A 13345-nucleotide genomic window follows, 5' to 3' on the forward strand; every position below is an offset into this window, starting at 1 on the left:
TTTAGAAAAACAAATGCAAGCCATATAAAATGGTTTGGGTTGGAGGGGCCTTTCAAGATCGTTCCACCATGGGCAGGGACTCCTCCCACTACCCCAGGTTGCTCCAAACCCCTTCCAACCTGGCCTTGGACAATCTCTTCTCTAATTGCCTGGAACGTTCTTGGCTAATTTTTCCTAACTTCTCATTAAGCTAAATTATCATCAGTAGTGTGAGGAATCAAAAATTAAATCCAAATAGGAAGTTCTTAAATGTAAAGAAGAATCTCTGTGCAAATTTGCAGGTCCATGGGAATCAGATGAGGTGTGAAACACCTTTTTTCACTCCACAAAATACCACTTTGTGCTAATGGCAGCAGATGTTAAACACAACTCAGCAAACAGCATCATTTGCAGCCTCTCTGTGTTCACTAACCAGCACAAGACATTGCACTTCTGCTGGGCTGCTCGACTTCCTCTGGCTAGAAGTTTGAAAACTCTTTTCTGGAGCTGCAGGTCTGGAGCAGACACTTCTCTGAGTGGGCTGCACTGAATGACAAATAGAGTGGGCTGAATGATAAATAAATAACCATCAAAAATCTTCTCCAAATGCCAAACCCCGGGTACAGGAATGACTGTTTGCACTTCACTGCAACATAAATATCAATCTGAGGGTAGAAATGATAGATTCTTTACAGACATAACTTACGGAAACTTTGCTGGGTGCCAGAAAAGATGAGTTACATGTTAAAGCCTGTGCTCCAATGACAAACACATCTCAAGGAACCAGCGGTGGGCACAGCAATTGTTGCTCCTCCAAATAAACCAGGTGAATGGTTACAGCAAGGTGAGAGCTGCAGCGCTCCTGTGCAGGGACTTTTGTGCCCTCAGAGCTCCAGGCAGGGCAGAAGGAGCTGTGTGGACACAGTGGGTGCCGAGGAGGAGGATTCTGCTGTCACTCCTGCAGTTCAGCTGCTCTGTGAGGAAATAACCTCCCTGCTCTGCCGGGCTATCAATCCCACACCCAGCAGGATGTGATTTGCACTCACACACATCCAAAAGGCTGCACATCACACCAGCCAAATGGAAAAACAGCTCATCAGAGGATCACTGGGGAGGGTCTTGTGGAGAGGAGAATTAATGCTGCTGCCTTGTGTCAACCAAGGTGTTGGAAAATATACCAAGTTTAACATTTTTTTAATTTTATAACTTTAGTCAGTTTTCACAGAATCACAAAATGAACTAGGTTGGAAGAGACTTTTGATATCATCAAGTCCAACCTATGTTCGCTTGCCCTGGGGGAAGGGAATTAGAGCTTCTCCCCAAGGGCATTGTCTCAACAGACTGAGAGTAGCACAGAAGATATTCACAGGATAACATCCATCCATGGCTATCAATGAACCATCAACTCCAAACAACACCCCTGGAGTGGTGGCAGACACCTGGTCTGGGAAAGAAGAGAAAAGAATGAGAACCTAATTAGCATCAGAAGAGATCTGTCACCAACAGGAAACCAAATACTAAGAACTATGTAACTTGGAACCGATGGACATTGAACCAATGAGTCACTGTGGGTTTTGACTGTCTAAACTTTGTGTAAAATCCAGTAAAATCCGTGTGTCAATGATTTTCTCTGCATACCCGGGCTATGTGTAGATGAAATTATTTCTGTGGTACAACAAGAAATAAAGTAATGCTTTCATTCTTTAACACTAAAAGTATTGTTGGAGGGTTTTTGTTTTTCCTGCAGCTTCGGTGACAAAGGGACAAAGATGCTGAAAGGATTCTGCTTCCTCCACAGAAAGGGAGCAGCACCAATCTGCTCCCTCACACACAGGGAATCAGAAGCAAAACCCATTCACTCGAGCAATATGAATATTCTCATTTCTATTTTCTTCTGTTTTCACTTTACACCTCGTTTTGCCCAGCCAGACTAAGGGGTTAAATAGCAAGAGCTGCTGAGGAGGGGAAATTCCCCTTTGTGCAGAGGCTCCCACACATGAATTGCCTGATTAAGGAGGATTTGAGCTGAACCCACAGTTCTCTTGCTTGGACAATCACAGATTCCCACACATCTCCAGGACAGGCTCACACTGCCCCATTCTTTAAGGATTTCCAGGTAAATGAAACCAGTCATTCCTTCTTTGCTGTCCTGTTTAGAGACTTTTCTTGCTCTGAAGTCCTCTCAGAGATGAAAATACGCAGACTGGCTTTAATTTGATTTAGCAATCCTAGCATTCAAACAGAATTTACCAAGATTTAATGACCTTCTACTTGTTTTGCTTGAGAAGAAGGATGTCCCTGAAAGCTGATTGTATGTACTGGAGGATCTGTGACCCAGAACTTCACTAATAAATATGTTTATCCACTACATATGGATATTCCTTTCCTGGTATCACTTTTATTCTTATTCAACTTATCGACTAGCCCCATTATCTCATCTTTATGATTCAAACACTCTTGGAACATGATGTGAAAAAGCCAATGTACTAAAGAACAGGACCACTTACAACTAGTTCACATGCCATGCCCTTAATTTACTACAATATGAAAAGATTTACCTTTGCTTCTGTTCTAAATGAGGTTCATGATCAGTTCACAGCTCCTCTCATTATGTTTATATGCATGACATTAGTACATTTGTAATAATGCTAAATGACACAGCTTCCAGCACGAAGAGGAAATTGCCTCCCACTCTCACACAGGAACCAATTCCTACGTGCCCATTAGAAGACATTAAATTTTGGTACCAGCACATTCACAATCTCTGAATTATTGGTAGATTAAATCATTTGGAAAACGTGTAATGAATCTTCTCTTATGCAATTTAGAAAACTTAGCAGACTTCTAAGATTTCTTCATCATCAAAATATCCTTGTAGTTTGGCTAAGACATTCTCCCAAGCTGGTACTGAATTACTGCTCACATTTACTCCAGCAAATGGATTTAACTCCTAAAGCAGCTCACTGCAGGGTCCCACAGTTATCAGTGGTTGTATTTAGCTGGGATTCTCAGCAAACCACAGATTGAGTAACTCTGCATCCTGGATTTCTGGTTACAGAAACTGCACAGTGGAGCACACTTCAGTTTTGTCCCTGTTCCCATACTGCTGTCAAACCAAGAGAGATTTTGACTTCAGAAAGTCAAATTATGGAAGGGAAATGGTTATCTAAGAGGTTTGTAATAGATATCTTGATAAAGAGTACCTCCAGTGTTACTACATTATACACAGTCTGATAAAAACATGACAAACCTTTCTGACAAATTACAGAGAATGGTCATTATGGAAAAGTCTTTGCCTCACAGGAATTCAAATTAATCTCCTGGTGACATTATACTTGCTGCCTCTTCAATAGCTCTCAGCTCAATTCCCAGCTTTCCTCTTACTGATGATAAACAGTGGCTGCAATAACACAAATAACACAAAACCAGAGCAGCACTCTCTGGCTGTTGGAAAATTGCAAATGGAAAATAAGAGTATATTTATGTAAAGACAGGCAGAGAGATGGAACAGGGGTTCAGACAGAGTACAAATGTAGTTGATAAAGAGCATTAGTAATTTAGATTTATTTTTAAATAACACATCCCTGAACCATCTGGATTTGGGGTTCACATCACCACACCCCATGCTCTTGTTTCAGAACTGCAGAACACTTTGTTGAGATCTATGTATTTTTTTAGCATTTTGCAGCACCCCTTTTTTCAGTTCATCTTATATTTAGTGTTTTCTTGAGCTGTTTCTGAAAGCTGCACCTTCTCCCTTGTTTTAGTTACAATGAGCAGGACAGAATTAATGTCTTTTTGCCTGCACTTACAAACCATCTTCACATTAAGGTGTCTCCAGCCTGGCTGTTTGCCCCTTTTCCACTGAGCACATATCACTGGGTGTTAATCAAATTCTTCCTTCCTGCTTCCAAGCAAAACCTCCCACTGAGATCTGGAGGCAGCAGACAGCCAGGCTGTGCATACACAACTGCCAGCCCTAATGCTTTCATGCCTCATTAAGTGACCTCCTACACTTCTCTGCACTTGCCCAGGATTTTTGGGTGCCCAACAACTCTGATGGATCTGCCAGACAGACAGGAAAGTGCCCAGTGTCCCTGTGCAGAGCCCAGAGCTGCCACTGACAGCTCCTTTACTCAGATCAGAATTAACTCCTGGGATTTTTTTTTATTATTCAGACAGAAAAAGGACAAAGCTGTAGTGTGCTCTGCTCAGAGCACTGCCATGCCAAAACCATCTGTCTGCTCTGGTGGTGTTGGTGTGTAAACAGTCACAGAAAACACACAGCAAACTGCTTTGGTGTTGGAAGCCAGACGCCTGGGAGTTTTAAACCTTCTGTGCTTTCTGACACTGACCCTCAAAAAACACTGCTTTGGACTTGAGGCCTTGGAGAAGGATTCCAAATTTGAGTGATGGAGTTAAAGTCACAGGTGTGTAGTTAGAATAGAAGTGTGTGATTTCACATAGTGAAGTGTTTTGAATTTGGAGTTTTAGAATACAGTAATAGGTATGGGATAAGATGGAGGTTCTTGGTTGTTGTCTCTCTATTGTTCCTTCTTCATGATTTCAGGCAGCAGTTTTTGGTTGGATAGCAAGTACTGCAGTGCAAGTCACAGGTGTTTGGTCATGGGGTCAAAAGAATAAATAATATTGGTTTTAGCTCTTTATTGAATAGTTAGCCTTTAAAAGACCTTGTAACTAGCTAGATTCACCTCCATTTTCTCACTTTTGGCTTGATAGCTGGAAGTGTTGCAGAACTCTCTGTACGTTAGGTAAGATTTAATAAACAACCAAGTCCGAACGAGAAATCCATCTCTTGAGTATTCAATCCCGACTCTGAGTGAAGGCAGAAGAAAAAAAATAACCACTTTCAAGACTTTGGAGCAGTAATAAACATTGAAATTGTGTTCTGAGAAACTATTCTTCTCCAAAGCATTCAGAGAGCAGCTGGATTTATGAAGCAAGGACTACAGGCAGTGTAAAGCCCTGGAACTGGCAGTGCTCTTGAGACAGAACAGATCGTTTCAATACAAGCAAAGCTCTCTGCCTCTCTTCCCCTGAGATGCTCCCTGAATCAGCCCATCTGTTCCGTGGTGCCCTGCACTCAACAGCAGCACTGCACCACGCTGGGCTGCCCTGTGCAGCTCCACTCCTGCTCCTGAACTGCTCTGGAGAGACCCCATCCCATCGATCCAGCACAGCTCTCCCACTGTCCCAGGCTGCAGAAACACAGGAGGAGTGTTATAGATAAAACCGAGATCAAGCCGAATTAAATATGATCAAAATAAGCGATATTTATTTTGAGAAATACGATCCTCGATGGCCACAATCAAAAAGGGACAGCGCCGAGCGCGGGATCAGCGCCGGGTGAACAGACTCTGATCTGATCCCTATCGCATCAGATCCCCAATGTTCACAAAACCGCCTTGGTCAGCCCAGTTTTTATACAGTTTTTTCAGACCAGAGCAGAGGTCTTTGTCTCTTTGTCTCCTTTCCTCGTTCTGCATATCCATGAGGTTTTCTTTCACTGCCTTGGGCTGGACAAATCCATATTCTGGGAGACGATGAATTCTGATGAAGGCAGGTTCAGGTTTACAGGAAGATGGAACTGAGATGTTTCTTGCAGGTCTTGGTTTAGGAAAGCTGGCATTCAGATGTATTTTTCCCGATGGTTCTGGTTTTCTTAATTGTGGGTGCTTATCGGGCTCTCATTGTTTGGGTGTTCCCTGGACAGTTCCTGAAAGAGCCATCTCCAGCTACATTTATTTGTTAATCTGAGCTGTCCTGCTTTTGTTGGATGTTACAATGATGTGATGAAGCAATCTGTGTCCTTTTCCTGCGTGGCCCTCTTTTTGGTTTCTGAGTTTTCTTTATTATTTTATTCATACAAACATTGCTTATTCTACATTATTGTACAACTTTACACGGATTGCATTATATCATATATATCACAGGAGGAAAGGCTTTGCAGTTGGGACAGAGCAGGATTTTATTGGACTGCCTTAAGGTGCAGATTCAGGGATATTCACCCTTCACCCTGCCATGAGCAGCTGTCTGTGATGGCACAGACCCATTTCAGAAAAATGCAGGGATTAAATGCTTGTGATGGCAGTTTGTAGGCATTTGCTCCCACCATGTTCTGTGGGGATTCTTCTTCTGAATGAGGCAGAGAGATGGGACTTCTGGTTGCTTTGAAAGTGAGGTTTGTTTTTCTTATCTCCTACAGAAAATGTGAGTTCTTGTTACAGGTGTTGAGAGCTTGGCCAGAAGTCACACCTCATGGTTACAAGATCTTTTAAGGATTTATTAGCCACTGCCAATTTCTGTTTCTAATCCAATACTAAGAAATTTCATCTAATTTCTTCCCTGAGGAAGAATCCCTGTGTTTGTTGGGGGTTGTTGGGGTGTCCTTGCAGAGCCAGAACTGGACTGGATCATCCTCCTCCAACTAAGAATATTCTGTAGCTCTGTGTATTTATAAGTGCCTGGAGCAACATGATGAGGCGAAATTATTTCAAAATGAAAGAGGGAAGTGTGATAATTGATAAATTATTTGTGTTAATCATAGAAGTTTTGGAGTTTGCATAAACCAGAATACTTAAAATAAAAAAAAAGAACATGGACCTAGACAAAGAGAAATATATTATTAAACCCATTCTGTTTAAATCCATCTGTTATATTATGTTTCCTAAATAAGTTGTATCTACTGACAGCTTGCAAAACAAGGCTTTCACACAGCCTAACAGATTCTGCAGAATCAGATTTCTTACCTTTGCGTGATCAATCACAAACTATCTACTAAAGATCAGAATTCCCACTTCTGTTTTTTATCCACCAAGACCAGATGGTTACCTGACCGATCGTCCAAGAGCTGTCCCACGGAAGTCTGGAAGTTTATTTGACCACCACTGCTTACCTTGCAGAACTACTACAACAAAACAATATCAATTATTGATTACTACAAGGAAAACCAGACTATAAAAAGGGAGCTACAAACCAAGTTCGGTGGAAGCGTGGAGGGGGAGGTGACCCCTCACGTTTCCCCAGCGCTGCTTGCTCTGTCTATATAAAATAACCCGATCTAAATTTTGCTGAATATCGAGACTTTGTTTCTTATTTGTAACAGAAGTATTAGACTGAATATTAGGACGGGATCCTTGTCTGTGAGGGCGGGCGCAGGTTTGCCGAGCTCAGCGGTGGCTGCGGCCGGGCCGAGCCCGCGGTACCAACAACATCCCGGCGCCTCCCGAACGCGAACGCTGCGGCTTTAAGGAGGCGGACGGGGCGTGTGCCCGGCCCGGCATGTCGTGAGGGGGCCGGGCTGCCATGTACCACCTGCCCCCGCTGCCGTGAGGGGCCGGGCTGCCATGTAACGCCTGTCCCCGCTGCCGTGAGGGCCGTGCTGCCATGTACCGCCTGTTCCGCATGTCCCCGCTGCCGTGAGGGGCCGGGCTGCCATGTACCGCCTGCCCCCGCTGCCGTGAGGGGCCGGGCTGCCATGTACCGCCTGTACCGCCTGCCCCCGCTGCCGTGAGGGGCCGGGCCGCTGCCGTGAGGGGGCCGGGCCACCACTTACCGCCTGTCCTTGCCGTCGTGAGGGGCCGGGCCGCTGCCGTGAGGGGGCCGGGCCACCACTTACCGCCTGTCCTTGCCGTCGTGAGGGGCCAGGCCGCTGCTGTGAGGGGGCCGGGCCGCCACGCACCGCCTGTCCCCGCAGCCGTGAGGGGCCGGGCCGCTGCCGTGAGGGCCGTGCTGCCATGTACCGCCTGTTCCGCATGTCTCCGCTGCCGTGAGGGCCGTGCCGCCATGTACCGCCTGTGCCGCCTGTCCCCGTTGCTGTCCCCTCCGCTGTCCCCTCCGCTCTCCTCCCTGCTGTCCCCGCCGCTGGGCCCCGCCCGGGCCGCGCTCCCGCTCCGCGCCAGCTCCAAGGTACGTGAGGGCTCAGGGGCCCAAATACCCCAATCTAAAAGCGCTCCTCAGCTTTTTGCGGCTGTCTTTAAGGGGTTTTTTTGAGGTATCATCCCCTCCGTGCCCTCCCATCCTCATGGGATCAGTGAATCGTGTTTGTCCGGGTTTCTGGGGGAGCGGGTTTGCACCTGCTGTGGGCACACTGTCGGTGTGAGCTTTCTGCACTTTGCGCCGTGCTTTCTGCTGCTTCCTTGCGAACCATCACGGGGTGTTTTGGATATATTTTTATGCTTAAACACGGAGTGTTTTAGATGTGTTTTTGTGATTTCAGTCGCTTGAGTGATGCGAATAAAATCGGTTTTTTAGCTGAGATGTTGTCGCAGAGTGACATGGAAATAGGCAGCAGCTTTACTTGATAAGCTGGACGTGATTCCGTGCATGACTGCCCTGGGTACCCCAAATAATATCTGTTGAAATGGTTTTTATTTTACATTTTGCTTCCATACCGTTCCTGGTGTGAGAGCCTGTGGATACAAGTGAATTGGAATGGGCTTGGAAGATCAGAACAAGGAATTTTTTTCAGTCCTTATGATCCATCTGAAAGATACAGAGCACATGAGCTGTGAAAGAAACATCCAAAATTATCCATTATGCTTGAAAATTTTAAATCTACAAGAATCAGGATAAGCTGAGCTACACAATTTCCTGTTTCTGTGTTTGTATGACTTCCTGTCAAAATGAAATACAAAATGACCCAAATAATTACAAAAAAGAAAAGCAGCAAATGGGGGTTAAGAGTTTGAGCGGGAGTGTGCTTATCATGAGGGTTGCAAGACCCTTGTATGCTAATTTAAAATCTTAATAAGTCCAAGAATTAATCAAGAATATTTTTTATTCTAATTTGTGTGCCTGAAAGCGCTGTGGGACACTGATGGCAGGCACTTGGTGGCTTTACCTGTCCTGTGGTGGCTGTGACATTGTCACGACTGCTGCTGAGTCCTCTCATCTTTCCTGACAATTGCTGACTAATTAGAGACAAATCCTGAGGGCTTTGTGGAAATGATTTCTTCCTGTCAGTATTTAATTTCTTTGATTTCTTTTCAGATTGCTTTGGGATATGGTTTAGTATGAAGTTCTGCACTTGGAATGTACTCAAATAGAAATCTATCAGTGGCTTCTACCGTGACAAACATTTTCAGTGCAGTTGGGCTCTTGACACCAGCCCTGGCAGGTCCTTGCAGACGTTGTGTACAATGTAGGAGCAGAGTTGCTTGTTGCTGTGAACAGTTGCAGTTGTGCCTTTGATCAGGATTTACAGGAATTTAAAGGTTGGATCTCTGACATCACTGAGCTGTTATTAAGTGGTACCAGGTGGGTTTCCAGTGCCACTGGCTGCTTAGCCTGGAACCAAAAACTGTGCTCAAGGAGTCCCTGGGTAAGGCTGAGCTCTCACACCTCAGTCTCGTGGCTCCAGCAGCTCTGTGGGTGTGCCTTGGCACACGTTTGGATCAAATAATCTGGTTTTTATTATGAAACTTGAATTGTGTAAGAGTTTACACCAAGCTTGGTGCATTCCTTTGACAGGGATAGTTGGGAGAAGGGAGCTTGTCTGGGCTGTCACAGCATCTGCTGTGCTGATGTGGAGGAGCAGAAGTGAGTTCCTGTCTTCCCAAATCCCTCTGTGTGCAAGACACTTATTTCATTATTTCATCCAACTGCAATACGATCTTGTGCATAATGCTAACAAATGCTTTCAATTGTTTTCTTTTTAGGGTGCAGCTGAACCCCTCAAAAAGACAGCCTCTGATCCCAGTGCTGAAGACAAGAAACTCAACAAATCCCAGCAGCTGAAACAAATTTTTAAAGAATATGGTGCTGTAGGGGTTTCCTTCCATGTTGGAATTTCCTTAGTATCTCTGGGAATCTTCTACCTGGCTGTGTCAAGGTGAGGTTTGTACAGCTCTAGGTAGTGGTAAAAGTAAACTACATTTACCATTGTGCTTATCTCTGACAGGAGACAGGCACTTTATGCCTATTGGATCTATAGTTACCTCCTGAATTTTGAGTATGGGTAGGTCCATAAATGGACCTGATCTCCCATCAGGCATGAGACAAGGGAATTGTACATGGTCATTTTGCAATCAGCAGGGAAAACAGCAGACACAGCACCAACATAACTGACCAGGCAGAAAATGTATTTGTTTTGCAGATATCTTTTGTTCTTGCTTGGTCTGGAGAGATAGAGCCAAAAAGTGCTCTGGGGCTTAGAGATAAATGTATTTTTCTGGGTGTTGAACACAGTTTGTGCAGTTGAAAATAACAGCCACTAGAACAGGATTAGAATGAAAATGTGGGAGAACTATACAGGAGTCAGGTGGGGAACTGTGTGTGTGGGAATGCATCAGTTACACGAGGTATTCCAGCTGAGACAGGGGAATTTACCCCAAACATTCCCTGCTGCTTATTCCTGACTCCAGTGGGAATATGTGAGTGCCTGATTTCTCCTGTTACATTGTGGCACAGGATGACAACTTTTCTTTTCTTTAGGTATGGTTGAATCCTTGATGAAATCTACTATGTCTGTATTAATGAACTTGGTGGATAATGCCCATTTGAGATCTTTAAACTTTCCTTCACTTGCTAGATTTTAGATAATTTATCATTTTGCACACCTCTGTTAGAACACCAAGCCTAACAGCAGGTACCTCATTTCCCCAAGACACAGAACAGAGTTTAACATCAAATTTGGGAAGACAAAACTCCAACACAAATTCACCTTAACTTTTTACAAATCACTTTGCAGAGACATTTTATCTCTAGGAATCATGCCACATGAAATTTTGTGAACATACAAAGTGCTGTGTTTATTTTTTCTCCTAACTAAAGCGGCGCTTGTCACGATCTGCTCAACCTGAGCAGGAGTCGTGATGGTTCCTTCGACCCCAGGGTGCAAAAAGACAAAAGCAAGAGACTCAGGTTTTATTCAGCAGAAAGCAGCAATGCATTTTATTGTGTGGAAACAATTCAGTTTTGTGATAGGAGAGAGAGAGGTAAAGGAAATGAAGTAAAAAGGGAGAGAGAAAGGGTGGGATGTAGCTACCAGCAGACGGGACACATCCTTGTGGTCTTCCAATGATAGATGTGTCTTCAATCCCTTGGGGAGAGAGATCTCGAAGTCTCTTTAGGAAAGTCACTTTTTATAGTCCTTTTCCAAAAGGTGGGAGATTTATGGACTGTTGTATGTGGAGACTGTCGCTCCATGACGCAGGTGCTGGAACAGGCACTATGCTTGAGCACAGCGTGGCAGCAGCAAGCACCTACACACAGTCCTTGGCAGGCATCCACCTCAGGCAGGCCAGAGCTCCGGCAGTGGGTCCCAGTCTCAGTCTGTGGTGGTGGTGGGGCAGATCAGACACTTCGTGCTGACTCTGCAGTTGTGTTTCCGCAGCGGTGTGGACATGGAGGCCGTGCTGTTCAGGCTGGGTTTCAGCGAGGCCTCTCTGCAGTCCAGGATGGCAGCTGGCACCAGCACCTTTGTCCTGGCCTATGCTGTGCACAAGCTCTTCGCCCCCGTGCGCATCAGCATCACCGTGGTGTCCGTGCCCTTCCTGGTGCGCTACTGCCGCAAGGTCGGCTTCTTCAAACCGCCCGCCTCGGGCCCCTGAGCCCTCCTGCCCCTCCAGTGCTCCCTGCCCTGCTCCCTCTTCAGCTGCAGAGATTCTGTCAAAGACTTGGCTGGCTTCAGGTTGAGCTCTTCTTACTTGTTCTTCCAGGTAAATGGCGCTGTGAAAAGTGCTGTCCTTGTCTCCTTTCCCTTTTGCTATTTCGTCTTAGGAAAAACCTGTTCAGGTGGGATCTGGTTTGCACTTCAAGTGGGAATATAATGCTTGACAATGAGCAGAGTTCTGGGTCTTTGTAATCCAGCTTTTTGAGCCTTCTTGTTTTCCTTTTCAAAACAGAATCATAGTATTGATTTATTACTGTGTAGCTGAAAAACTGTGAGATTCTCTTCCCAGCAGAATAAATATCTCACTCCATGGGTAGGTTTCTTATTAAGGGTATGTATTGGAGGCTGAAGTGGCAAGTGGGTGTTTCTTTTTGATAGAGGTTTTTATTACAGCCCTTCTTGCAGTACAACACAGGCACTGAAGTCACTTCAGTGGGAGCACCTCTGTGATTAATTATTGCAGTCATAATTGCTTTAGTCACAATAGATGAAGCACTGTTCTGAAACTATGTGTAGTGCTTCCATAGTCCAAGTTTGTATTGTTTGAAAATGTGCTAGGAGCCAGCCTTACTAAAGTCCTTTTGTTTTTTAAATGTCAATAGACTCAGAAGAAATCCTGAGTCTACTGAAATCAGTATAACCAGAATTAGCTGTGTGAACATCCTCCATACAGAATCAAGGCAGAAAGAAGCTGGAGGGTGTTAAGATTTTGAGATCTGGCTTTGTACTGGAAACTTTTAAATACTAAAACTAACCCCAGCACCTGAAGTCCAAACCTTCCAATTCCCAGCTTCCCAGGAAGAATTCCTGTGCTTTGGGCTGAGACTGGTGAATGTAGCAATGAGGGGGTTTTGCCTTTCCTTATGGGGACTCTGTGGTGATAGAAAAATGTGTTTACAGATGTGGACATCCACATTCCACCTTCCAGTTAACCTGAGTACTGATCCCCAAACAGATAAATTAGTGTCACACTGGGGTAAGCCTGGATTTTGGATTGCACCATAACTCCTTCCCCTCCCAGAAAGTCACAGGTTTCATGTGGACCAAGAATAAGAATTCCAAAATATCTGAGGCAGCCTTGTTTACTTCAGTTGGAATAATTTACAAGCAGGATGTTTTGCCTTGTAATAGAGGAGTATTAAATCTCATAATCATAAGGCTGAAATAATTTTAAATAAATGCACCTAAGAGTCAGTAGAAGGCACCAGCTCTAAGCTGAAGTTTCCTTGGTGTAAAGAAACAGCCTCATGTAAATTATGGTCAGAATTCTGATTACTTATATAGTTGTATAAACTACTGGCAGTTTGTTCAGATGTTTTTTGCAAAATATATTTTAAATTAATTCAAGAATATATTTTGAATTCTGGAATCCTTGCTTGTAGAAGGATCATTTTTTTAAAATTGTTTGTAAAATAGCAAGAAGTCTTAGATTGAAAAAACAATAAATTGCTTTCTCTTAGTTTGCTTCAAGTGTTTTACTGGAAAAGTTTGTCTTGATTTTGGTGGCAAGGGGGCTGACCCTTGGTCCATTTTAAAGAATGTCTTATAAACACATCTAGTGTTGTTACACAACGTGATCTGAAAGCACTTCTGAGAGAAAGGTCTGGAAAATGTTATCAGATGGGAGATTTTGAAATAAATTCACTGGGAAAAGGACAGAGCAGGCCAAAGCAAGCAGGTTAAGTAGCAACACATTTGGTACTTACCTTCTAATTCTAAATTGGGATTGTG

The 13345-nt window shown here is 44.2% G+C and overlaps 1 protein-coding gene across 1 annotated transcript; it reads left to right on the forward strand.

Moving 5' to 3' along the window:
- Window positions 1-5768: 5768 nt before the first annotated feature.
- Window positions 5769-13073, forward strand: FAM210B (family with sequence similarity 210 member B). Its single transcript, XM_056507201.1, has 3 exons — window positions 5769-7908; window positions 9660-9832; window positions 11336-13073. Exons 1-3 carry the CDS (start codon window positions 7786-7788, stop codon window positions 11550-11552), a joined length of 513 nt encoding a protein of 170 aa, XP_056363176.1. The 5' UTR covers window positions 5769-7785; the 3' UTR covers window positions 11553-13073.
- Window positions 13074-13345: the final 272 nt, after the last annotated feature.

Source organism: Oenanthe melanoleuca, chromosome 20 (assembly GCF_029582105.1).
Source record: "Oenanthe melanoleuca isolate GR-GAL-2019-014 chromosome 20, OMel1.0, whole genome shotgun sequence".
In the NCBI taxonomy this organism is placed as follows: domain Eukaryota; kingdom Metazoa; phylum Chordata; class Aves; order Passeriformes; family Muscicapidae; genus Oenanthe; species Oenanthe melanoleuca.